This window comes from Microtus oregoni, unplaced genomic scaffold (genome assembly GCF_018167655.1).
Source record: "Microtus oregoni isolate MIOR12 unplaced genomic scaffold, Mior012 000003F_ref0000135, whole genome shotgun sequence".
Taxonomy (NCBI): Eukaryota; Metazoa; Chordata; class Mammalia; order Rodentia; family Cricetidae; genus Microtus; species Microtus oregoni.
Genome location: NW_024543062.1, coordinates 6,520,618 through 6,547,800, shown reverse-complemented (window position 1 = coordinate 6,547,800; position 27,183 = coordinate 6,520,618). Strand labels below are relative to the sequence as shown.

Genomic DNA, 27,183 nt, shown 5'->3' with positions numbered 1-27,183 from the left:
ACCTGCTTCTGCCTCCCAAACGCTGGGACTAAAGGCATGAGCCACATGCCTGGCTTGTTTACCTTTTATTATTTATTCTTTGATGTTTAGTTTATTATGTTTAATTACATGGTTGTGTGTCTGTGTGTGGATATATGCACATGAGTGCAGACGTCTGGAGAGGCCAGAAGAGGGCATCAGAACCCTTTTAGCTGTAGTTAAAGGTGTTTGTGAGCCGCCACGTGTGTGCTGGGAACCAAACCTGGGTCCAGTGCAAAACAGGAAGCACTCTAAATGCTGAGCCACCCTCAGCCCTTTTCTGAGACAGGGTCTCATGTAGCCCGAAGTAGCTTTGAATTCACGATATTGCCCAGAATGACATCGAAGTACTGAGCCCCTGCCTCCATCTCCCATCTGCTGAAATTATAGTTATGGACCATCATGCTTGATTTACGTGGTGTTGGGGATGCAACCCACGGCTTCATATATACTAGTAGAGCACTTTCCCACTGGGTTACACCCAGTACTGTTGGAACTTTTCAGACTTGAGGTCTCAGGTCAGGAATGTGGCCCTAGCCATTGGCTATACGTTTATCTGTCATAGGCAAAGCCCTGAGTTCCATCTCCAGCACTGGAAACTCAGAGAGGCTGAAGAGCAGAACTGGCTGGATTCCAGCAGTACAATGTACAGCACAGAGGAAACCAGACAAACAAAGGACACTCATTTGCAAACTTCCCCCCAAAAACTAGTTTCCCTAAGCCCAGCTCAAAGATGCCCAGGTCCCCCAAGTTCTGATTTCCATGTCCATCTTCCTATGCCCATTTTTCCTTAGGCCTAGCTCACTCGCTGAGGCTCAGTCTTCACCAGACCTACCTCACCCAAGCACATTTCACCCAGGCTCAACTCACCTAGTCCCAGATCCCTACACCCAAACTCACCCAGGCTCAGAAGCTTCAAGTATTTTCCAAGCAGCTCCCAGAAGAAGTGAGTTGCCTGCAGGCTTCCCATCTGGACGCAGATTGTCATCCAAACTGTTATTGTTGTAGTTCCCTAAGGAAGAGAGACGTTGTAGGGATGGCGTACGTTGCATAGGGTCACCCTTGAACTCACTAAGTAGCAGAGCTTCAGGTCCACCTAGTTCTGAGGCCACTTCCTTTCCAACTAGAAGACACATTGCTTAATGCCATATTAAAGCTAACCCTTTGGTCTTTTTGTTTTTCTTTTAGATGACAAGGTCTATATACAGCAGTCTAGCCTTGGACTAACTATAGCTAGGGATGGCCTTTCAGGTTCATCTCCAAGTCTTGGTATTATAGACATGTACTACCGCCTAGGTCATTCAGTCCTGGGATGAGACCCAAGACTCCCTGCATTCGAGGCAAGAGCTCTACCGATTGAGCTGCAGCCCCAATCCACCTGCCATCTTTGTTCTGAAGCAGGTTTCTATGAAGCCCCGACTGCCCTTGAACTCACGGCCTGACAGAGGGTGGCCTCTACCTCCTGAGGGCCATTACATCCAGAAACCCTTTCCCCTTTCCCTCTGGCTTTCCCAGACACCTGCTTTGGGGGTGTCCTCAACTCATTCATTGGTTGACAAGTTCTGAGGACACCGTGGAGACAAGGGGAGTGGGGGATATTTCCCCAAGGGTCTTACCACACAGCCCACAGAGGAAGCCAGCGTATAAGGAAGGCACTGTCACCTCCACCAGGTGCTTTCCGTCAAATCGAACCTGAAGCCCAAAGTCCGTGTAGAGCAGGACAAAGATGCCGCTCAACCTAATGGTCACCCGTCCTTTCAGAGGCCACACAGGGAGTGCCACCCGTTGGTTGTTCAGCTACAGAAATGGGCACAACATAGGAGAGAGAGTCAGAAACTTGGGACAAAGATGAAATGGGGCACAGTGGGAAAAAAATGGAGAACAGGATAGAAGGGTTTGGAGCTCAGCTCTTGGAGGTAGAAGCAGAGGAAGGGGTAGTAGTTCAAAGTTCTCCTCGGTTACATAGCAAGTTCTGGGCCAGTGTGGACACATGAGACCCTACCTCAAAATAACAACTGAAAGAAAAAGGAAGGAGAAAGAAGTCGGGTGGTGGTGCGGGGTTGTGGAGGCAACAGAAGACACATACCACGGCTGTTCGACCTTTGAACAGGGAGACTTTGAGGTCGAGGACCTGCACGTGGACAGCTTTGACACTGGAGACTTCCAAGTTGCCCTCACGAACCTCGTTGGTGACACTCACTACAAAGTTGTTGTCATGAGCATTGGACCAGCAAGGCTGAGTCAGTACGTAAGTGCAGGTGCCCATAAAATGATGCAAAGCTCCATCAAATGTCAGGTAGTGGGGGTCACCTGAGGCAGTGCAGGTGGCTGCACCTAGAGAAGAGAGGTCAGGTTTTGGTGTCTCGTTGCCCCACACCCCAGAAGCCTTGAGTCAAGGCTGCCATCTTAGGGAGGCTGTTTTGAGGTGGTATACATCCTTGGATTTCAGTTCCTTCTAGGGAGAATTGTTGGATTGGCTCAGGAAGGTCAAGGAAGGAGACTACCTTCCTCAACTTCATGTTCTCAGCCCTTGAAGATGCTGATCCTACTTTGAAAGTTTGGATCTGGAATCCCAAAGACACATGCATATGCCAGAATCTTGATTCTCCAGCTCAGTATTATTGGGAAATGGTAGAAACTAGGAGTGGCAGAAGGTTTGAGGTCAGTTGGGGGGATGTTGTTGAAGGGGATTGCACTTCTTTCTCTTTCCTTCCCTCAAGTCCCAGCCATGATGCAAGGAATGTTTTGTTCTGCTGTTTCCCAAAAGGATGTGCTGTCTAACCACAGGACCCAAAGCAACAAGATCAAATGATCACAGACTGAAACCTCCCAAACGAGGAGATCAAGGAAAACGTCCTCCTTGTCCTCCTCACTTTTCTCCGCCTTCCCCCTCCCTCCTTTTATTCAATAATAAAACATTTGTTGATTTTTCACACAGTCCAATTACTTCTACACAAACGGCTTCAAAGTAGTTATATGGCCCCAAAGGATTGTGGGTTAACAGTCTAGCCAACAACCTCAGGACATTTGCCCCTCTGCTCTCAACTGTTCCCCCCTCTCTCATCACTCTGAACACTTACTGATCCTAGGGGGAAAGAAACCCCCTGAAGCGTCTATCTAAGCCCAAATGAGCGAAAGCAGTGATATTTTCAAACCCATAAAAACTCAGGGAGATGGGACTGAGCATCACAGCGGACAGCCTTAAATGTTGGGTTCTTCTGCCGTCATAGCTTCAGATGAGACCCTGACATACCAGGAAAGAGGGCACCTCATGGCAAAATCGCCTCCACCAGATTGGCCTGTGAGTAAACTTTGGGGGCATTTCTGTGATTCTTAGCTGATGTACGAGGGCCCGGTCCCCTGGAAGCAGTACAGTCCCTAGGCAAGTGGTGCTAGGCTGTTGAAGAGCTGAATTTGACTTTGGAAGAAGCCAGCAGCATTGTTTCTCCAGCTCCTGCCTCCAGGTTCCTGCCTCAGCTTCCCTCAATGAAGGACTGTTAACCTTCATTGTAACAAGTAAGTCGAAATAATCCTCTTCCTCCCCAGGTTGTTTTGGTCCTGATGTTTATCACAGCATAGAAAGGAGAGGAGAACAATTTGAGAAAAACCTCGCTTTTGTTTCATGAGGTTTTAAGGAAGTCTGAAAGCGCAATGCCAAATCAGAATTTTACAGCTAAATTGTACTCTTCACAGCTATTTCTCCCAGTTAGGGTCTGATTTCCAATGAAAACTGTTCTTGCACATTGACTCCCCAGTATTGTCGGAGGGCTGTAAAGTTTCAGTCTCCTGATAGGACATGCAATGATCATGCAACAACACAAACCAAGAAACCCTTTGCAAGTAAAGATTAATGTGACATTTAGGCCAAAGAAAACATCAACGTGGCCTTAAAAATATGAACTCTCCACAGAACGATCAACCAATTAAAAAATAAAATAAAAGAGGCCTAATTTTTTGAACTGCAAACTGCTGCATTACTCTTACTTCTGAAGGCAATAAATCAATAAAAACTCCCCCAGCGGAAGTCCTTAAACAAACGAAATGCTTACTTCTTATTTTGTTTGTTTGTTTGGTGTTTGCTTTTGGTTATTTTGATGATGGTGGTTGTTTGGGGTTTTTTTGTTTTGTTTTGTTTTTATCTTTTGAGACAGGGTTTCTCTGTATAGGTTTCTTTTTTTTGTTTTGTTTTTGGTTTTTCAAGACAGGGTTTCTCTGTAGCTTTGGAGCCTGTCCTAGAACTCACTCTGTAGACCAGGCAGGCTGGCCTCGAACTCGCAGAGATCCTCCTGCCTCGGCCACCCAAGTACTGGAATTAAAGGTGTGCGCCACCATCGCCTGGCAAAATGGTTTATTTCTGAAAGTATACATCATATCTGCTCCAAAGAATAAAGACACCCAGCTGGTTGGTGGTGTATACCTTTAATCCCAGCACTCATGAGGCAGAGGCAGATGGATCTCTGAGTTTGAGGCCAGCCTGGTCTACAGAGTGAGTTCCAGGACAGCCAGGCCTACACAGAGAAACCCTGTCTCAAAAAAAAAAAAAAAAGATAAAAACAGACACAACAAAGAATACCTCACCAAGAATGTACGCAGTAGTAGGAAGTAATGAATCGAGTGTAGCCTAAGGATATGGAAGGAAACACATTCTAAGACCAGAGAGTTTTCCCACAACTAGAAGAACAAAAGTTATTACTTGATACCCGGTGTTTCTCATTTCTTTCTTGAAACCTTGGTAAATGTTCGGGTGTCGACAGCGTCCTTTAAAGGCAGTATTGAGATCTCTGCTCGTGTCCTCAGAGAGGGCTCGAACGTACTGGATCTTTGCTGAAGAGTCAGGCTCCAGGCCCCGCAGGTAACTGTCTTCTCGGAATTTTCTTCCCTCTCCCGGCAACCTCTGCTCTTCTCTTTCCTGCTTGAGTGTTCGCAGATTTTCAGAGGACTCTTCCCCCGGCACTTCTGATGGATACTGTTGCCCGGAAGTACCTGTTGTGTTCCTCACGGGTTCTTCTCCCGGAAGTGCCTGCCATGCTCCTCGCGGCTTCTCCCGGATGTGCCTGTCACGTTCCTGGGAGCTGCTCATACCGGAAGTACCTGTCATGTCCCTCGCTGGGTTCTTGGCTTCTCCCTGATGTGCCTGTGGCCTTGCCTACAGCTGCTCCTCCCAGACCTAGAGGTACTTGCTGGACACCTGAAATTTCCTGAAGGGATTTCCTGTTGCACTCCAGGCTCCTCACAGCACAGAGCAGAATATTCTGTCAAGCTCCTGATTTCGCAGATTCACTTCTTCCCAGGAACCATCTTCTGCTGTCTTCCTCTCCTTTCCTTCCTTTTTATTTATTTATTTGTTTGTTTTAAACAGCCTCTGGGCTGGAAAAATGGTGCAGGATAAGTGAAGAGCACTTGCCGCTTTTGCAGCCAGAATTCAGTTCCCAGCGCTCAGGATGTAGGGTTAGGGGAGCTTCCAACTGTCTGCAACTGCAACTCCAGGGGATGTGGCGCCCCCTCTGGCTTCTTCAGGTACTTACATCCACGTGTGCACCCAGTCTCACACAGAGAGACACAAACACATTTACAGTTAAATATTGAGACAGTCACGTGTAGCCTGGACTGGACTCAAACCAGCTATGCAGCTGAGGATGGTGACCTCAAACTCCTAATCCTCCTGCCTTCAACTCCCAAATGCTGGGATTACAGGCAGGCACCACCACCACAGCTAAAGCTTTCTTCTTCATAAATGGTTCTTTCTCATTATTTGTTCCAATCTCAGTAAAAATGACCAACGCAAATCTCTAGTTGAGTCCCTAGTTTTGGGGAACACTGCTTTTGGCAATGTTTTCCGTGTTACTTTACTAAGTTCTGCTTTCCATATTACTATATTACCAGATCTTGACAAAAGTGACTTAAGCATGGGGGCTTTCTGGCATGCAGTGTGCTGGGGAGGCCACCGTGGTGGGAAGGTGTGGTGAAGAGGATGTCAGGTAGCTCCTGTGGCATCCTTATAGCCAGGGAGCAGAGGAGATGGATGCTGGCGCTCGACTCGATTTCCCCTGTTCACGTAGTCCAGGACCACAGCCCATGGAACCATGAGGCTTCCATTTAGTGTGGGTCGTCTCACTTCAGTTAACTGAATCTAGAAACTTGCTAACAGACGTGGCCAAAGGCTTGTTTCCTAGATGTTTCTAGACCCTGTCAACCTGACACTCAGTATTAACCATCATCATCCTCTCAGATGAAGGCCCTGCTCCCCTTCCACGGTGACTCGACTGCTCACCTTGGGCGTGACAGCCTAACACACCATTCTTATGGCTACAGACTTCCTGAGCCCTACACTTCCAGGGCCGGCAGCGAACGCTGTTGTTGCCATCACAAGTACAGATTTCTTTGCAGTCTGGATTAAACCATTGCTCCTGTACCTGGGTGCAGAAGAGAAAGCAGTAAGAGATGGCTTCCTTGCCTGGTTATCTTGTCTTCCTGAAGCCCTGGGCTTAGGTGCAAAAGTCTGGTATCAAATAGGCCTAGTAGTATACCAAGTGCAGTGGGAGGACCCTGTTCCGGAAAGTGATGAAGCGGGATGCCTGGCATCCTCCACAGGCCTCCACACTACACACACCACACAGACAAATTAATAAGATACTTAAAAATAAAGAGGGCCAGCAAGGTGACTCAGTAGGCGGGAACACTTAGTGCCACAAAGCCTGAGGATCTGAGTTCAATCCAGAGACCCAACGCTAAAAGGAGAGCCCAACTCCCAAAGATTTTCCTCTGAGCTTGGCATGTGAGCACAAGCACACCACACGCTCCCAGTTAAAATAGACAGACACCCAGGGCAACTTCCTGCCATGAATATCCACTATCAATACTTGCTACTAAGATAAATTAAACAGAATTTATCTTTCTTTAAATATATAAGTAAAGGTGTCTCGGGGGCTGGAGAGATGGCTCAGTGGTTAAGAGCGTTGCCTGCTCTTCCAAAGGTCCTGAGTTCAATTCCCAGTATCCACATGGTGGCTCACAACCATCTGAAATGAGGTCTGGTGCCCTCTTCTGGCCTTCAGGCATACACGCAGAAAGAATATTGTATACATAATAAATAAATAAATATTAAAAAAAATAAAGGTGTCTCGCCTACATGTATGTCTGGGTGAGGGTATCAGGACTGAAGTCACAGACAGTTGTGAGCTGCCACATGGGTGCTGGGAATTGAACCCAGGTCCTCTGGAAGAACAGTCAGTGCTCTTAACTACTGAGCCATCTCTCTAGTCCTGAGAGATACATTCTTTTTGTTTGTTTGTTTGTTTGCGATAGAGTAGCTCAGCTGGCCTGGAGCCTCCCAAATACTGTAATAACAGGTAAGTGTCACCACATAGGTGAGGGATGTCCCTAACTTAGTTGTCAGGAAAGCTCCAGGCAGGAGGAAGGGTTGCAACAGAGCCTCAAAAGAGGCGAGAGATTCCAATAGGAAGAGGTGACTTAGAGGCAGAGCAGGGTGTAGGGGAAAGGCTTGCAAAAAAACAAAAAAACAACAACAACAAAAAAAAAACCAGTTTGGTGATGGTTACATGTAACCCTATCACCGGGGAGGCAAAAGCAGGAGGACTGAGTTTGAGGCCAGCAAAAGGTACATAACAAGATCTTCTCTCAAAACTTTGTGGTTAAAAAAAAAAAATGAAAAGAAAAACAAGTAAAAAGTTAGAGCTGGGGCTGGAGAGACAGCTGGGCAGTAAAGAGCACTGGCTACTCTTCCAGAGGACCCGGGTTCAATTCCCAGCACCCACATGGCAGCTCACAGCTGTCTGTAAATCCAGATCCAGGGGATCTGACATCCTCAAGCCAATGTACATAAAACAAGGTTAAATAAATCATTAAAATTTCTTTTTAAAAAAGCTAGAGCTTTGGTACATTAACTGGTACTACAACTTGGTTGGTAGCGCTCCTGCTTAGAATCCCCCAGTGAGGGGCTGGGGTGTGGCTCAGTGGTAGAGCACCTGCCTAGAATTGCCCAATGAGGGCTTGGGGGCATGGCTCAGTTGTTAAGCTCTTGCTAAACATACATAAGGCCCTGGGTTCCATCTTCAGCAACATCAAAAATAAAGAAAAGAGAGAGGGAAGGAAGGAAATTAGAGTAGAGCCAGGAGGGAGGGAGGGAGGAAGGGAGGGGGAGAGAGAGAGAGAGAGAGAGAGAGAGAGAGAGAGAGAGCTGAGCATGGATCCAATATGCCAGCCTTAGCTACTCTTGCTTTTGCTCTGACCTTCTCTTTCTTGCCTATCCCCCATTGCCCTCCCTCACCTCAACCCAGGGCTTCAGAAACCCAGAGCAAGTCCTTTCTGTCTGTAGGGCTGAGGGGTTCATGCCAGCTGCTCACCTTGAAGTAGCGTCCCTCGAGGCTGGTGCATCCACACTGGATCTGAGGGACACACTCAAAACCACTGAGCACAAAGCCAGGCTCACACTCACATGCTTCCACACACTTTTTTGGGCAGGGCTGGAGAGCAGATCCAGGATGGCAGGTGTCCGGGCATGGTTTGGCACATAGGGAGTACCTGCTGTTTTGAGGGCAGACCAAGGCTGTGGAGGGAAAAACTTAAGTAAGAGAACGGGCAAGCTGGCTGTGCAAACCTGTAAATCCAGGACTCGGGAGGCTGTGGAAGCAGGGTTGAGAGTTCCAGGACAGCCTAGGCTGCAGAGTGAGAACCTGTCTCAGAAAGTAACTTCAAAAGGAGATAGATGAGGCCAAGGGACAAGAGGAAAGAATATGCTAAGAAGGTCCCAGCTAGAGATGCCAGGACCAAAACTGAGAAATAGGCCTTGGAGTTGATGAGCCTAGGAGCTCAGCTGACAGCTAGGGCTTGCTGCTGAAGCTAAAACAATGGCCTGCAGTCTGAGGATACAGTTCACTTGGTAGAGTGCTTATATGCATGCATGAGGCCCTGGGTTCCAACCCCAGTGCAAGATAAACTGGTTGTGATCGTGCATGACTGTAACCCAGGCCTGGGGAGGTGGAGGCAAGAGGATCAAGAATTCAGTGCCATCTTAAACTCCATGGTGAGTTCAAGACTAACCTGGGCTACATGAGACCCTGGCTCCAAAAGCAAACCAAACAAAAGCCAAGCCTGTTGCTTGGATGGTACCAAGGCCCTCCATGGAAGGCAGATGAGCTCCGAGTTAGAAGATGTACCCACTCTGATAGATAGACATTCTCAATAAGCAAGTATGGTACCCAGCAAGCCATGAAGAGCCTGGTCCTGGGGATGCAGCTTCTCCAGAGGACTTGGAGATGGGGGTGGGGTCCAGGCCAGAGCTTCAACACAGTCTCAGGCCTTCACAGACTTCACGCATGAGGACTTGGGGGAACACAAAAGTACACTATCTTCTTCCCTACCGAACCAAGTAACTGTGGGTGCTTATTGTTCTGCCTTCTCTTCCTCTTCCTCCTCTTCATCCTTTTCATCCACCTGCTCCCCCTCTCCTATTTCTTCTTCTCCTTCTTTTCCTCCTCCTCCTGTGTACCCCCAGTGCTGAGGATTCAATCCAGGGCCTTGAGCAGCACATCAGACAAGTGCTCTACATCTGAGCCACACCCCAGCTTCTCACTGACAAGCACCCTATCACTAAGCCACACCCCCAGCTCCTCGCTGATGGATTCTAGAAACATGCTGTACTGCTACGCCATGCACCTAGCCCTCTTTATGCCTTTATGTTTTGAACCGAGCCTCCTTAAGATGGCCATCTTGGCCTTCAACTTGAGATCTTCCTGCCTTGGCCTCTCCAGGAGCTGAGGTTACAGAACCTGCTGTCTGGCCAGCTTACTCATTGTTCTCAGGCATCCTTCCAACTCCCCCTGCTACCCTCTCCTCATAGGTAACTGTAGTAGAGGGACAACAGGAGTACCCTGTCTGTATCTACAGGAAGCTCTGCCGGATCATTCCCCAATGCTTTGGGTCCTAACTCACGGCAGAACTGGGGTCTCCTCCAGGGCCTCACGGCATAGCCAGCATCTTGGCAGACAGCAGTCATGGCTGACATGTGAGTACAAAGCGTCTGCTGGAGCCCCTGGAAGCTACACATGTCCGACACACAATTATCCAAGAAGAATGAGGCCTTCATGTGGAACAGGCATGCCCTGAGGAGAGAGATTGAGTCAAGACAGCAGGAGAGGGCAGAGCCTCTGTTCTCCACCTCAGAGAAACCCTAGTGCTGAGCAACCCCAGGCAGCCCATCCGCCTTCTTCCATACTCAAAGGTTCCTCTTGGATCAACAAGCTGGCCACATAACTTGGGCTCCGACATAGTTCTTCCCAAGGCTGCATCACAAGATGGGGGGCTCTTCTTGTTCTGACACCTGGAAGAGACCCAACCCAAGCAGTCAAAAAGACTGGAAGAGCCCAAAAGAGGTAGAACAGCTGGAGTCTCCAGGTAGGGAAAGAGAAAAGGGCAATGCTAGTCATATTCTTTTGTTCCTTTTGAGACAATCTTACTACATTAACCCAGGCTTGACTTTGACCTTCCTCTAGTCCTGGAAACCTAAGGATCACAGGCAACCCCCAACCCCAGTCCGTTTCTTTTGCTTCAGTTTTTACATTGCTGAGGATCAAACCCAACACCTGGTGCATGCTAGACAAGATCTCCACTAAAAAGCCACACCCCAGCCCCTCACCGGGGGATTCTAGGCAGGTGCTCTACCACTGAGCCACACCCCAGCCCCTCACTGGGGGATTCTAGGCAGGGGCTCTACCACTGAGCCACACCCCAGCCCCTCACTGGGGGATTCTAGGCAGGGGCTCTACCACTGAGCCACACCCCAGCCCCTCACTGGGGGATTCTAGGCAGATGCTCTACCACTGAGCCACACCCCAGCCCCTCACTGGGGGATTCTAGGCAGATGCTCTACCACTGAGCCACACCCCAGCCCCTCACTGGGGGATTCTAGGCAGGGGCTCTACCACTGAGCCACACCCCAGCCCCTCACCGGGGGATTCTAGGCAGGGGCTCTACCACTGAGCCACACCCCAGCCCCTCACTGGGGGATTCTAGGCAGGGGCTCTACCACTGAGCCCCACCCCAGCCCCTCACCGGGGGATTCTAGGCAGGTGCTCTACCACTGAGCCACACCCCAGCCCCTCACTGGGGGATTCTAGGTAGGGGCTCTACCACTGAGCCACACCCCAGCCCCTCACTGGGGGATTCTAGGTAGGGGCTCTACCACTGAGCTATAAGCCCAGCTCTTGGTATTTAGAAACTGGATCTTGTTATGTCTGTGACTCCAGATGAATGACAGGCAGGAACAGCTAAGCCCAGTTCTGATAGATCTTAAAATGGGCAGAGGACTGAGAAAAGGAGGGTCACCCCTGGCCCCCAGTGGGGAGCCTCACTCACTCCTTGTTCTCTTCCTCTTTCAACTGCCAGCTCTTCCCCAGCTCGTCCCCATCTTGTGTCCTCGTGCCGTCTGGCTTCTGGTTATCATTGCTGCTGTCCCCGTCATAGTTCCCACAGAAACCACAGAGTTTTCTCGAGTAGGTACTGTGGGTCCAGGAGAGAGATGAGTCATGACTGGGAAGAAGGGTCTCAGTCATCAGAGACCACAGCAAGGGGGCAGTGCACTGTGCGCCCTGATGGCAAGAGGCAGGAGGAGGTTGAGAATATGCACTCATAACAGATTCTGTGACAGGCCCTAGCCTGAGCCATCTCTACAGGATCTCCTCTGTTCTTTCTGCTCAATATCCCTTGCTGCCCCTACCTTCTCATGGGTTTAAGCAAGAATGTCTCTCTCTCCCTCCCTCCCTCTCTCTCTCTCTCTCTCTCTCTCTCTCTCTCTCTCTCTCTCTCTCGTGTGTGTGTTTATGCACAGGTATGCATGTATGTGTGGGTCAGAGGTCAAAAACGGGTATGTTCCTCAGGTGCTGTCCACCTTATTTTTTTTAGTATATACATGTGAATATGTATTTTAGTATTTTTCTTTTTTTTTTTTTTTTTGAGACAGGGTTTCTTCCATGTAGCCCTGGCTGTCCTGGAACTCACTCTGTAGACCAGGCTGGCCTAGCACTCAGAGATCCACTTGCCTCTGCCTCCCAAATTGAAGGAGGGCATCACCACTGGCCAGTATTTGCTTTTATTTTATGCATATGTGTGTCTTGCCTGCACGTATATTTGTACACCACGCGCATTCAGTGTCCGCAGAAGTCAAAAGAGGGCATCATGTCCATTGGGACTAGAATCACAGACAGTTGTGGGCTGCCATGTAGGTGCTTGGAATTGACCCTGGGTCCTCTGAACTCTCAGGCCTGGTGAGTGTGTGTTTTACATACCCTCATGTGCACTCAGAGGCCAGAGAAGGAAGTTGGATGTCTTGTTTGATCACTCTCCACTTTATGTCTTTGAGACAGGGTCTCTCACTGAACCTGGAACTAGGCTGTCGGCCAGCAAATTCCAGGGATCCTCCTGTCTCTGCCCTGCACAGCACTGGAGTTGCAGGTGCACGCACAGCCATGTCCAGCTTTTAAGATTCAAGCTCAGGGCCTCGTGCTTGTGCATGAAGAACCCTTGCCCTCTGAACCATCTCCTCAGCCTCCTCCACCTTGGCTTTTGAGGAAGGGTCTCTCGCCGACCCTGGAGCTCAGCGAGTCAGGGTGGATGGCTTGCAAGCCCCGAAAGTCCTTTCATCCCTGCTTCCCTGGCACTGTAATTATGAACACACCACTGCACCCAGCTGTTCTTTGTGTCTGTGTGAGTTCCAGGGTTGGAATTTACCAGATGTGCCACCTCTAGTCCCCACGCCAACTTCTCCACAAAGCCTGCCTTATCCTTGTCTGGGGAGCCACTCTTCCCTGAAGAACGGCCTCTGGCAGCCGCTCCCCTGACTGCTCTCCAACACATTCCGGAGGCATTGTGTTTGCATCCTGCTGTTATCTCGCTGCCCTGACCCGACTTCCTACTGTTTCCCTTCTGTTGCTCAGGTTAGAGGCTTCCTAGCTTTGAGGACATATGTAAATGATTAACCCTGAGTGACTGGAATGGTGCAGGGTGGAGCATTCTGGGAGAGGAATGTCAGCTTCCTAACTAAGTTACCTCCCTTACCTGGGCACAGTCATAAAAAGCTGCTGGTCACCATCCCATTTTACACGCAAACCAAATGTCGTCCTCAACTCCACAAATCGCCCACTCAGACCCACATAGATGTTATTAGAAGGTATCACCGGGAGGGTGACTCTCTGGTCTCCAATCTGGCAGAAAAAGGAGACAGAGAGCGTGATCCAGGGGTCGAGGAGAGAGAGCCCTAAGACTCTAACATCACCCCTCACACAGCATCCCTCCAAATTCTCTTGCCTGGGCTGGTTTGAAGCATCACCATCATTATTTTGCTGAAGCCCATCCCTAACAGGGTGTGGGGACAGGTGGGGCTGACTGTAGCCTGGCCTGGAGGAACGAGCAAAGGATGGGACTCACCAGTGTTTGTCTACCACTGGTCATGGTAATGGTAGTCTCCGGCAGGGTGATGAAGACTTTGTCCAGGGAGGATACGCCTTCTACTCCCCGTTCTTGGGTGCTTGCTGTTATTTTAAAGAATGAATCTAGATGGAGAGAGGAAGGGCCATGTTTCAAACGTTTGTTTGTTTGTTTGTTTGTTTGGTTGGTTGTTTTCAGACAGGGTCTCATTATAGCTTAGACTAGCTAAGAATGAACTTGAACTCTTGAGAGTACTGCCCTTGCCTCCCCAGTGCTGGTATCATTGTAGACATAGGCCACCATGTCCAGTTTATGTGGCGCTAGGGGTGGAACCCAGCCAGGGCTTTGTGCACGCTAAACAAGCACTCAGCTGACTGAGCCGCGTCGCATCCCCAGCCGGTTGGTTTTCAGACGTGGTCTTGCTGTGTATCCCAAGCTGAAACTGACAACCTCCCTGCCTCAGCCTCTAGAATGCTGGGGTTAAAAGTGTGCACCACCCCATCCTCTGCTTTCTGACACCCTGTTGGTGGTGGTGCCCGACTGGGCACTGTCAGGCAGACAGAATGTTCCATGATATGGCCCTGAGACTTGGTAAGGGACTCAGAACCCAAACGGAGAGGAACACGGCATGATTTTCTGCTTTCATGGTCTCTTGTCTCCCCTCTGTGGACTAGGACATCTTCAGGCAATCCTATTCATTCATGACTCCTTGTCACCCTTTTTGTGAAGACCAGAGCTGGTCTCAAACTGTGTAGCTGAGATGACCTTGAACTCCTGATCCTCCTGCCTTAGCCTACCCAGTGCGGAGAGGGTGGGCATGCACTCCACACTCACGAGGCTCTGGGGGTGGAAACCAGTGCTTCATGCCCACTAAGAAAGCACTCTGCCAGCTGAGCCACACCCTCAAGCAAGAGTCCCTTTACCAGTAATTGTCACTCTGCCACAAGAGCAGGCAGTTGGTACTGTCAGCGGCCTTTCCCCAGGACTGTGGGACTTGAAAGCACCGCCTCTGTGTGTGTGCATAGCCCAACCGCTGCTTACCAGAGGGCCTTGGTCCAATGCAGCCCCGCCCCAAGCCTGACCCTTATTCTATCATCCCACCCCTTCCCACCCCACCCCACCCCCGCCGCTCGGGCTTGAATCTCCTACCTGTGGAGCTGTCACAGGTCTGGGCCAAGATATAGGTACACGTTCCTGTGAAGCTGATGTGCCTCTCATCAAAGGTGACAAAATGAAGGTCCCCATAGACCAGGCAGGTGGCAGTACCTGCCAGAGAAAGGGAATGGAGATGTAGGAAGCTATTTCCAGTGTCCAGCTTGACTGAATCCAACACACCAGCCCCTCCTACCCAGAGACAATCCCAGCTCCACGGCCCAAGGCATGTGGGGCGCACAGGCTCTGACTCTGACAGGGTGTTGATTTACAAAGACACTAGGGACGAGTTTCTGGGGTCAGAACAGCACATGCAAACGTGGGGATGGGCAGTGCTTACCATAGGGCTGGCATTCATATTCGCCACTCTTCAGCAGGCACACCGTGTATGTCGCACATTGGGAGATCTGACACTCCATCCGGCTACCGGGCAAGCAACGGCACCGTTCTGTGCAGTTGGGACTAATCCATTCTTCCCCAGGCTAAGGGCAACAGATGGAGTGTCACAAAGCCGCAGTTCTAAGGTGCGTGTGTGTGTGTGTGTGTGTGTGTGTGTGTGTGTGTGCGTGTTTCCGTGAGCCATGGCACAAGTCTGGAGATGAGAGAACAACTTTCTTGGGGCATCTGTTGTCTCTTTCCACCATGCTGGTCCAAGGGGTGGAACTCAGGATCGAGGCTCAGAGGCAAGGGTCTTTACCTGCTAAGCCATTCCACCAGCCCTCCTGCTGTGTTTTGTTTCTGAAACAGGCTCTCACTACATCGAACTCAGGTAATTCTCCTGCCTCAAGCGCGCTCACATTGGCCTGCAGACACCTCTGGGGGTATCGTCCTATTGCCTTCATTGATAAAAGTGCATACCCCATTCTCTGGTTGGTCCTGGACTACACGAGAGTGGAGAAAGCCAGCTGGGCACTAGGCGTGCATGCACTGGTCTCCCTGTGCTCTTGACTGAAGATAGAGTATAAAAGTAAAACCATCTTTCATTCCTGCTACCTTGACTTCCTCTCAGTGATGCTCTGTTCCTTCAAGCTATGAGCTACAGGAAACCCTCACCTCCCAAGGTTTGTTTTTAGCCTGAGTATTTTATCAGAATATTTTATGAAACCAAAACATATCTTTACCAAAAAAATCTAATTTTTTTGTTGATTTTTTTTTTTACACCATGTCTCATGTAACCCAGGCTAGCCTTTAATTCCCTTAACCAGCTGAGGATGATCTTGAACTCATGATCCTCCTGTCTCCATCTCTCTACTGTTATGATTACAGGTGTGTGCTAGAACATCTAACTGTATATACTCTGAGGTAAGGAGAGAAGAATCTTGAGCCAAGAGTAGTAGTGCACACCTATAATCCCAACATTTGGAAGACCGAGGCAAGAGAATGGACACAAGTCTGTGGGCAGCCTGGGCTACAAAATGAGTTCCAGGACAGCCCGGAGCAGCAAATAAGACTCCACCCAGAATGGCAGCAACAAAATGGAGTAGCTTTTCCCTCCTCTTGTCGGAACGGAAACATGGCAGAAGAAGGAGAAAAGCTGGATGTAGCTCAGGGACTTGTCTGACAGGCTGAAAATCCTAGGTTCGATCCTTAACGCTGCACAGCTGGAACCCAGTATGTGGAAGGTGGAGGAGAAAAAGCAGATGTTGAGGAGCTGAAGGTCCGCCTGGGACATATGAGACTTGTATCTCAAAAGAAACTAAATGAGTCAGGCAGTGGTGGCACACCATTTTAATCCCAGTTCTTGGGTGGCAGAGGCAGGTGATCTCTGTGAGTTTGAGACCAGCCTGGTCTACAGAGTGAGATCCAGGACAGGCTCCAAAGCTACAGAGAAACCCTATCTCTAAAAAGAACCAAAAATGTGATAGTTGTATAGCTTGGCCCTCTTGTGGGACTCCTAACAGTGGGAACAGGGGTGTCTCTGACTCTTTTACTGTCTTTTGGGACCCTACTCCTCACACTGGGTCACCCTGCCCAGCCTTAATACATGAGGAGATAATCTTACTGGAACTTAGTATTCCATATGCTGTTGATACTCATGGAAGACCCGTCTTTTCCTAAATAGAAATGGAGGGGTAATGGATTGTAAAATAAATAATAAATTTATTAAAATTAAAAAAATAAAATAAAAACTAAATAAATACAAATGTAGGTCTTACTGTGCATATTATAGCCATGGGAAACAGATTTAACAAGATAAACATTCCCAAGGTCATGCAGAGGACGCATGCTGCATCCATGTCCCAGCTCTGCTACCTAACTCTAGATCTGTCTATTATGCTAGTCACCAGCCATACCTAGTGACTGAGCTCTGGCAATGCAATTAGTGGTAGAGCACTATCCTAAAGCCCACAAGTAAGGGATTGGGAGTGTGGCTCAGTGGTAGATCCCCTGCCTAGAATCCCCCAGTAAGGGGCTGGGGTGTGGCTCAGTGGTAGAGCCCCTGCCTAGAATCCCCCAGTGAGGGGCTGGGGTGTAGCTCAGTGGTAGAGCACCTGCCTAGAATCCCCCAGTGAGGGGCTGGGGTGTGACTCAGTGGTAGAGCCCCTGCCTAGAATCCCCCAGTGAGGGGCTGGGGTGTGACTCAGTGGTAAAGTGCCTGTTCAAAATCCCCTAGTGAAGAGGTGGACTGTGGGTCCTTGGCAGATCACTTCCCTAGAATGCAGGCTGTCCTTGGCTCCATCCTCAGCACTGTAAAACCAAAGCCAGTGCTGAATGGATGGCTCTCCCATTTTATAACCAATCCTTCGAGCCTATACCCTGGAACTTTCTAGCCTCTTCTCACACAGAGAGAAAGCAGGGGCACGAGATCCAAGGTGTTCTGGCATCAGTTCCCCTTTGGAAATTTGGGCATCCCCGGAGTCATACCTTATAATATTTGTTGCTATAGAAGCAATTGCAGGAAGAAGCATTAATACATTGATAGTTCCTAAACAAAAATCCAGGATTGCAGACACAGCCAGTTCTGCAGGGGGCGTGGCAGTGGGGCTTGGGGTTCTCACAGGTTGCAAGGCACGCACACAATTCCAAGTGGGCATTTGGAGGGCAGCTCTCTGGAAGGAAAGCACAGCCTTCATCAGGCTTCCATTGCACAGCTGCCTCCGGCCCCAGAAGCCTCCCTGTCTCTCTCCTACTCTGAACTCCAGTTCTTTTCTAAGCAAGCCTGCCTTTATCCTTCCATTAAAAATAAGAGTGAAATAGCTGGGCATGGATGGTGGTGTCTGTGGGAAGCCGAGATAGAAAGACTGCCAAGGGTTCAAGGCCAGCTCCATAGTGGATTTGAGGCCAGCCTGAGCTACATAACAGGACCTTGCCTCAAAAACAAAAAGTTCTGACCAATGTTGTAATGAGGTCGACATCTTGAAGACATTGTTCTCACAAATATGTTATATGGTTCCACTGATGTGAAATATTCAGGTCCAGGTCAGGTGTGGTGGTACGTGCCTGTAATTCTATTGTTCTGGAGACCAAGGCAAGGAGATCATCAATTTGTGGCTAGCCTGAGCTATGTAGGAAGACAGGAAGGCAAGAAGGGTGGGAAAGAGAATGGAGTCAGGAGAAGGAAGAAAAGAGGGAGGGAAGCTGAGGATGATTCGGTTTGTGGCTAGTGTATCTGCAGTCTGTGTGTGCCTTTTACGTCAAGTACCTCCCTCCCTAATCTCCTCATTGTCTTCTACAGAGAGCTCCAGGCCATGCTCTTTCCACTTCATACCTGTCGTAGTTATACCTGTAGCCAGGGCCATGCCAATCATCGAGACACCTGGAACCTGTGATGGGCTTGGACAGGGTGTTTACCTGTTGTGGGCATTTGAATGGGAGTAGATTGCTCTGCAAAGACAGTCGTCTCTTCATTGGGGACAATAGTCCCTTCAGGAGGGGTGGCAATCTCCTCAGGAGGGACGCTGGTCTCTTCAGGAAAGACAGTGGTCCCTTCAGGAGGGACGGTGATCACTTCTGGAGAGGTGGCAGTCTCCTCAGGAGGGACAATGGTCTCTTCAGGAGGGACGGTGGTCACTTCTGGAGAGGTGGTGGTCTCCTCAGGAGGGACGCTGGTCTCTTCATGAGAGACAGTGGTCACTTCTGTAGCGACAGTGGTCACTTCTGTGGCAGCAGTGACCACTGCTGTGGGGACAGTGGTCACTTCTGGAGAGGTGGTGGTCTCCTCAGGAGGGACGCTGGTCTCTTCATGAGAGACAGTGGTCACTTCTGTAGCGACAGTGGTCACTTCTGTGGCAGCAGTGGCCACTGCTGTGGGGACAGTGGTCACTTCTGGAGAGGTGGTGGTCTCCTCAGGAGGGACACTGGTCTCTTCATGAGAGACAGTGGTCACTTCTGAAGTGACAGTGGTCACTTCTGTGGCAGCAGTGACCACTGCTGTGGAGACAGTGGTCACTTCTGGAGAGGTGGTGGTCTCCTCAGGAGGGACGCTGGTCTCTTCATGAGAGACAGTGGTCACTTCTGAAGTGACAGTGGTCACTTCTGTGGCAGCAGTGACCACTGCTGTGGAGACAGTGGTCACTTCTGGAGAGGTGGTGGTCTCCTCAGGAGGGACGCTGGTCTCTTCATGAGAGACAGTGGTCACTTCTGAAGTGACAGTGGTCACTTCTGTGGCAGCAGTGACCACTGCTGTGGAGACAGTGGTCACTTCTGGAGAGGTGGTGGTCTCCTCAGGAGGGACGCTGGTCTCTTCATGAGAGACAGTGGTCACTTCTGCAGTGACAGTGGTCACTTCTGTGGCAGCAGTGACCACTGCTGTGGAGACAGTGGTCACTTCTGGAGAGGTGGTGGTCTCCTCAGGAGGGACGCTGGTCTGTTCAGGAGGGACAGTGGTTACTTCTGTAGGGATGATCTCCTCAGGAGTGACACTGTCCTCTTCAGGAGAGACAGTGCTCTCTTCTGCAGTGACAGTGGTCGCTTCTAAAGTGAAAGTGGCCACTTCTGTGGCAGCAGTGACCACTGTTGTGGGAGCAGTTGTCTCCTCAGGAGGGACACTGATTCTTTCTGTGGAGGCCATGGTCTCTTCAGTGGAGACAGTGGTTGTTTCTATGGGGAGGATAGGGACCATGGTTTCAGAAGAGCCAATAGGTGGACTCAGAGAACCGGAAGGAGTCTCCATGTGTGGGAATGCTACAAAGAAAAACAAATCCCTGTAAATTCATTAAAATTAGGCCACCTCCCTTTCACTCACCCAAATAGGAGTGGGTGGGCTCATGGGGGCACTTAGTCACCCCTATTTCTGTTCCCAATCCCCAACCTTCACTCTCTTACTCAAGAGGCAGAGTTCCCAAAGCACCTGACATGGTGCCAGGTACAGGAATCACAAAACTGAGCAGGAGATAGGTCCTGCCTTCAACACCACTAGAGAAGGAACGGTGTGGATCTGGTCACAGAAACTCATGCCATCAAAGACTCCATCATAGTGCCCCACCTGACATTGAGGCAAAAGGATCACAAGTTTGAGGCCAACTGGGCTACATTGTGATCGCCTGTCTTACAGGGAAAACAAAACAAGTTCAGCAGGAAAGAACTTTCCCAGGATTCCCCTGGTGAGGGGCTGGCACCATGGCTCAGTGGTAGGGCCCTTGCCTAGAATCCTCTAGTGCGAAGCCAGGGTGTGACTCAGCACTAGAGTGAGCCTGCCTGGCAGGTCTGAACCACTAGGTTCTAGTCCTCATACCAGGGAACAGGGAAGAAGCTGGGCCCTCGAGTTTTATCTTAGCCCGACACGGTCCATGACTGATCAAGATGTAATTCACAGCGATGACAAAGGCAGTGCTGGTCCCCCGGGTGGCCTCAAGAAGCAACTGAAGGCAATGGAGGACAAAGGAAGAAGAACAGGAAAATAAATCCCCAGAAACTCAAAAACTCCACAGTGCCTGTCCTCTACCATCCATCAGACCCCCAGCCTCTGGAGCCTTAAGTCCGCCTCTTCTCTGGGTTCCTCCCCTCTTATAACCTGACTCTGAAATGCCCCATGCAGGCATGTGTTAGCATACTTGGTCCCCATCTAGTGGCACTGTTTTGAGAGGTTGTAGGACCTTTCAGATATAGGCTACTGGGAGACAGGCCTTTGATGACTGTAGCCTGACCTTGCTTTGGGTGCTGGTCCCTGCTTTGTGATCTTTACAAGCCACTCAGCAAGCTCATGAAGAATGAGCCCAGCCAACACGCCTTTCCCACCATGATGGGCTATACCCTCCTCCCACCAAAAAAACCAATCCTGAGTCAAAATAATCCTCTCCCTGCATAAGGTGCTCCTGTCGGGTACCCAAGAGAACTAACGTATCACCTTCCTAACTCAGTTTATCGCCCACCCCCTTAGTTATGAACCCCCTTACTAAGCCCCACCCCCAGATACATACAAGGCCCACTCTCCATCTCTCACCTCCATGGGCTGCTGATGTCCCTTAAGGATGGTGACAGAGCTGTTCACCCAGCCAGTGCTCTGAGACCCAACACGTTTCCATAGAGAAATGGGAGAACTGCCCGCAGGACTCCCCAACAGGAGCTTGAGCGTGGTACCTTCTCCGAGGCCGTACATGTGGTAAGCAAACTCCACACAGACATCCCCAGGGGCACAGAAGGGTGGACTCACCAATCGGGCAGACTGTCCCACCTCGGGTACCATGGCTGAATCGAAGTAAATATAATGTTCCCCTGGGTGAAGGAAGGGAACCAGAAAGGTGAGACTTCACTCCACACACACTGATTTCTGCCTACAAGTCAAGTCTAGCAGCTTGCTGTAGTCGCGCCTAACTTTCTCTTTGCTGTTTTCTTTAGTTTCTAAGACAGGGTCTTGTCGTACACCTCAGGCCCGTCTAGAACTTACAATATCCCCACCTTAGCCTTCCCATCACATGGAGGCTTCACAACTACACTCTGCTCCTTTAGGACTGACTCTTAGCTGAAGAAGACCCAAAGACATGGGAAACCCAGTCTACAGATTCTATCGGCATTACCTGCAAATGTCTTGGCTGAAAATAAGACAGTGGATTTTGAAGTCTTGGGCTCAAGGCAGAGCAAAGACTCTATTGCTCCTCTCCATCCTACCCCCAAAGCCAGGGGTGGAACCTAGGGACTTTCACACGCTAAGCAAGTGCTCTGTTGTTGAGATGCACACACACGTGCGCGCGCGCGCGCACACACACACACACACACACACGCACGCACGCTTACATATACACACAAAGACACACACCAGCCCCTCTTCGGAGGACTCTAAACAACCGCTCTACAACTGAGCCATGCCCATATGGGGAAGCCTGGATTTCCTGTTGGGCTGCAATGATCCCACAGTCTTGAGCATCCTTGGCATCATCTGCTTTCTGGGTCTGAGTTCTCATCCATCCACACCTGCAGGAGGTTGTTCCCTCCATCCCCCATCATCCCTAATTCCTACATCATCCTCATGACACCACCAAGTCCCTAGCTTAGATGTAGATGCAAAGATCCATAACCCCGAGGGGTTCCTCAGTCTCCTCACCTCCATATGGGAACTCTCTTGGGGGTCCTGAGATGGGGGTGGGAAAACTTTTACTCCCCCAGCTCCAGTGCCCAGCGTCTCCTACCACGTGGTTCCAGTCACAGAAAGGATGAACTCTATCTTCAAAGTTGCACTGGGGAAAGCCCTCTAACAGATTCCAAGAGGAAAATTTGAGACACAGACTGTGCCCACCCACTCCCCCCCCCCGACACCCATTATTCCAACCCCTAACTCAACAGGGGTTTCCGAGGTCTGTTTTTACCCCCACAGGGAGAAATGCTGATGGAATCCACGGCTATTGCTGGCTCTGGCTTCTCTCCAAACACACCCACCACTATGAACTGAAAAGAAGAGGAGAATAGACTTGGAGTGATCCGGCCTCTCAACCCTGCATGCCCCACCCCAATCCTCCAGTCCTCTTACAAAGGCTAGGATTAACCATCAACTTGACGAACTCTAAAGTCACCTTGGTAGACAGGCCTCTGGACGTGCCTATTGGGGGATTAACTTGGTTGTGTTCAGCGAGGTGGGGAAACCCACCCACCGTGGGCAGTGCCCTTCCCTGGCTGGGATCCTGGACTGTACTGGTGGTGAGAGGAAGCTGAACAGCAGCAAGCACTCTCTGCTTCCTGATTGTGGGTAGGACAGGACCAGCTGCTTCAGGCTCCTGCCACCATGAATTCCCCCCTGTGGTGGACTGTACCCTCGACCTGTCAGCCAGAATGAGCCCTTTGTCCCTTAATTTGCTTTTGTTAGGGTATTTTGTCACCTTGACAGGAGAAGACACCTCCCATCTGGCATTTCCATTAAGACCGAGAGTCTTTTCCTGATGCCAAGACCCTCAGCTCACCCAACCCTACGAGAACCTACCACACGCAAGGACTCCTAATGAGGACCTCGCCCCTCTGTACCTGTATCATTCCCTGTCCTGTATAATTGACAGACACAGACTGCCAGTTGAGTGCACGGTGTCCTGAGAAGAGAGTGTGTTTCCGGATGTTGCCTAAAATGGAGAAAACACAGAAGAGAAGGAAGTTTATGGGGACTTGGAGTGAAGGATAAGTTGCATGGGGAACTCTAGGGCAATATTCCTCCAGATGCAAGCAATCCCCTAGCCTCCCTCTCCCTCTCTCTCCCTCTCCCCTCTCACCTATCTATCATCTATCTATCAATCACCTATCTATCATCTATCATCTATCTATCTATCTACATTTCTCGTGTCTCTCCTGCTTTGTGTGTATGTGCACAGCACATGTGTGCACTCTTGCTCCCACTCCCCTGTTTTGTGTGTGTGCATACATACTCAAGTATGCATTCTTGCTTTTGCTACAGTAGGTGACCATGGAGCCCCCAAGGATCCTGTTTCTGCCTACCCAGTGCTGGGATTGTAAGCAAGTGTTACTATGTTTAGCTTTCTTCATGGGTGTTGGGCATGGGAGTCAGGTCCTCAAATTTGTGTGACAAGCACTTTAATATCTGAACTGCCTGACTGGTTTGCTTCTGTTTATTTGACAGTCTCCTGTAGAATAGGTTGGCTTCAAACACACTTTGTAGCAAAGGCCTTGGCTTTCTAGTCTTCTGTCCATCCATCCCAAGTGCTATGGTTATAGACATGGCCCACCATGACTGGCAGAACTTTTACTTTCTAGAAACCAGAGCCCTTCTCGTTTCTAAAACATGGAACAGTCTCACAGTACATTGAGTTTTCCTAGATCCTGAAGAGATATTCTTCCTTATTTCCCCATCAATCCAACCCTCCCAGAGGCGCCCTGGTCAACCATCTCCTCTAACCTAAGAATGAAGCATAGGCAAAAAGGCCTTCGCCAGCCGACAGGCCGCGCATTACGTATTGGAAAGACAGGGTCAGGCAGCCACTGGAATGGCTCAGGGGACTCAGAAGTACAGCTTTCTGTCCTGGTCTTGCATTCGTAGGGTCCAGGAGCATGTAGTAGCCACCTGCAAACGAGAAAGTCAGTGAAGTAAAATGGTTGGGATGGAGGGGAGGCGGTAAGCAAAACGAAGGCGTAGGGACTTGGGGAAGAAAGGGATTTGGCCTTGGGGAACTCCAACTGCCGCCTTAAAACGTGGCAGTGGTGAGGGGCTTACACCCAGTCACGCCTGGCAGAGTGCTTGGACTGTGTAAAGACCTGGTGTCGCTATAGTAACTGCAAACATCCTCGTAAAAACAGCCACACAATCTTGTCTCTTTAGTGCTGACTCTTCAGGGCTCTCAATCTTAGCCAGACAGCAAATCAGTCTGTGCAACTAGTAACCAAGGGGAGAGGGAGTAGGGTGTGCCGTGGAGGTTTGTACACGCATGCGTACTCGTGTCCAACGCCCATTGGCTCCCTGAGAACCTTGGGCTGAGGGAGGCCAAGAAACCAAGAAAAAGAGCAGGTGTCAGGAAAACAGAAGAGGAGGGTAGTGATAAAAAGCAAAGGAGAAAGCAAGGAAGAGGAGTAGAAAGTAAGGAAGAAATGGCCGGGCTTGCTGGAGCTTGGAGTTTCAACCGGCGCTTTGGGAGCCGAGGCCGGAGATTGGAACTCAAAGCAAAGATTAAAAACCCAACCGACCACCACTAACACGACTGATTTGGGACATAATGTTAAAGGCTAAAGGGTCCAGAGGGGATTTACCAGGGGTTTCAAATGAAAGGGAAGAGGAGGCTGAGGAATTTTCTAGAAGGTAAACCTCCCAGAACTATGTGGCAATGAAGAGGAGGGCCTCGTGTGAGACACAAAGGAAGTAGAGGATAGCGGAAACCGGAAGAGATCTCCCAGGCAGGAGGACAGGAAGGGGGGAAGGCAGAAGGGATCACCATGGAATGAATGGGAAGGAACATTTTGGCTTAAAAGACTGCAAGACTTCCTCAGAGTCCTCATCAGACCTTGCTGTTCCAGACAGCAGCTTCTCAGCAGGAAATCCACATGGCAGAGTGTGCTGACCAGGCTCGGCTGGCCTGAACTCACAATCTTCCTGCCTTGGCCTCCCAAGTGCTTGGGTTACGGGTATATTATCACCATGCCTCCCTCTCTCCTTCCCTCCCACCCCTTTTTGTTTTGTTTTGTTTGTCCTGGAACTAGTTCTTGTAGACCAGGCCTTGTAAACCTCGAACTCACAGAGATCCCCCTGCCTCTGCCTCCCAAGTGCTGGAATTAAAGGCGCCACCACTGCCCAGCTCCCTTCCTTCCTTTCTTATCCCCCCTTCCCTACCTCTCTCTTCTTTCCGTAGCACTGAGAATGAAACCCATGGCCTTGTGCATGCTAAGCAAGTACATTACCCCTGACCTACATCCCTAGCCCTTATTTTTTGTCTAGCCCAGGCTGTACTTGAACTTGCTGTGTAGACTAGTCAGTTTTTGAACCTCACCTCCTCTTGCCTCAGCCTCCTGAGTGCCGGGGTTACAGGCATATACCTTCATACCTGGCTCCTTGCTGGTTTTACACACTGATTCTCAAGTTTCTGGGACACTGTACAAGGTAGCTACTCAGTAAATGCCAGATGGATAACTGGATGAATGAAGAACAGAAGATGCCAAGGAAGGAGGTAAGAAGCTGGCTGTGCCGAGGCTGCTCAGCAGCCGTCGTGGCAGTGGAAGGGGGGGAGCTGGAAAGTACTGGAAATCATGCTTCTTTTAAAAAATGATTTGTTTAAATGATTTACTTATTTTTACGTGCATTCTTGTTTTGCCTGCATGCATGTCTGTGTGGGGGTGCCAGATCCCCTGGAATTGAAGTTACAGATAGTTGTGACCTGCCATGTGGGTGCTGGGAATTGAACCCAGGTCTTCTGGAAGAGTAATCAGTGTTCTTAACCACTGAGCCATCTCTCCAGCCCGAAATCATGATTCTTGTCATGATCTCCGAGCTGAAAGAAGCTTGGGGATGCTGAGCTTCACCTAGCCTGACCTAAGAGTGCTACTGTAGGAGATGTAGAGGTCACAGGAGCCCAGACAGTCAAGGGATATGTTCAATACTCACTGCCAGGGCTAGAGAAGTCGTCATCAGGTCCCACACCCAGTATCCCCGATGATCCCTTCTTCTGAGTCCACTTGGCCCCGGTGGCAGTTGGGACCCAGCTCCAGCCACAGAGATTGTTTAGAGCATCAAAGTTGCACATCTGGGACATGCATACTGAGAGAGGGGAAAGAAGAGAAGGGGCTGGGGTGTGGCTTAATGGCAGAACACCTGCCTAGAATCCCCCAGTGAGGGGCTGGAGTGTGGCTCAGTGGTAGAGCACCTGCCTAGAATCCCCCAGTGAGGGGCTGGGGTGTGGCTCAATGGCAGAACACCTGCCTAGAATCCCCCAGTGAGGGGCTGGGGTGTGGCTCAGTGGTAGAGCACCTGCCTAGAATCCCCCAGTGAGGGGCTGGGGTGTGACTCAGTGGTAGAGCACCTACCTAGAATCCCCCAGTGAGGCTCTAGGGGCATGGTTCAGTAGTAAAGGACCTGCCTAGGATCCCTCAGTGGGAAAGTGGGTCGTAGCAATAGAACACCTGCCTAGAATTCCCCATTGAAAGGCTAAGAGGGATTGAGAGCACTGGCTGCTCTTCCAGGGCACCTGGGTTCAGTTCCCAGCACCCATCTGGCAGCTCACACTCGACTTTAATGTCAGCTCCAAGACATCCTCACACAGACATACATTTGGGCAGAACATCGATGAACATGAAATAAAAATAAATCATATATATTTTTAAAAGAAGCCCATTTATTAAAAACAAATGCTAAGAGTGCATTGTAGCCACAGGACACTTATCTAAAATGCTCCCATATGGGGCTTAGGACAGGGCTCAGCAGTAAATTTTCCTAAGACCTTCCAGTGAGGGACTGAGGCCATTGTTCAGAGGTAAGGTCCTTGGCCAGAATTCTCCAGTGAGAAGCTGGGAGCATGGCTCAGTGGTAGAGCATTTGCCCAGTATACACAAAGCCCTGGTTAAACCCCAATATCAAAAGAAATGAGTTTTCTGCCATAGGAAAAAAATGCCTCCGCTTGGGGTCTGAACTCCGAGGTTCACTCTCAAGGCTGTAGTGAGCTCTAAAATGAGGCCCACCTCTCTCTTATTGCCCATGAATGCCACTCTTGGCCCAGATTC

General features: G+C 49.9%; 1 protein-coding gene across 1 annotated transcript in view; it reads right to left on the bottom strand.

Moving 5' to 3' along the window:
• Zan (zonadhesin) overlaps positions 1 to 27,183 on the bottom strand; it is an 84,341-nt gene that overhangs the window by 53,054 nt on the left and 4,104 nt on the right. Inside the window, 22 exon segments of the mRNA XM_041648071.1 lie at positions 919 to 1,030; positions 1,635 to 1,815; positions 2,105 to 2,352; positions 6,290 to 6,431; positions 8,382 to 8,584; positions 9,970 to 10,139; positions 10,253 to 10,390; positions 11,392 to 11,535; positions 13,090 to 13,235; positions 13,459 to 13,583; positions 14,608 to 14,724; positions 14,951 to 15,092; positions 17,476 to 17,660; positions 18,320 to 18,397; positions 18,400 to 19,650; positions 20,285 to 20,411; positions 20,993 to 21,264; positions 22,091 to 22,237; positions 22,353 to 22,431; positions 23,002 to 23,093; positions 23,882 to 24,046; positions 26,072 to 26,224. Of these exon segments, the coding sequence (XP_041504005.1) occupies positions 919 to 1,030; positions 1,635 to 1,815; positions 2,105 to 2,352; positions 6,290 to 6,431; positions 8,382 to 8,584; positions 9,970 to 10,139; positions 10,253 to 10,390; positions 11,392 to 11,535; positions 13,090 to 13,235; positions 13,459 to 13,583; positions 14,608 to 14,724; positions 14,951 to 15,092; positions 17,476 to 17,660; positions 18,320 to 18,397; positions 18,400 to 19,650; positions 20,285 to 20,411; positions 20,993 to 21,264; positions 22,091 to 22,237; positions 22,353 to 22,431; positions 23,002 to 23,093; positions 23,882 to 24,046; positions 26,072 to 26,224 (4,417 nt within the window).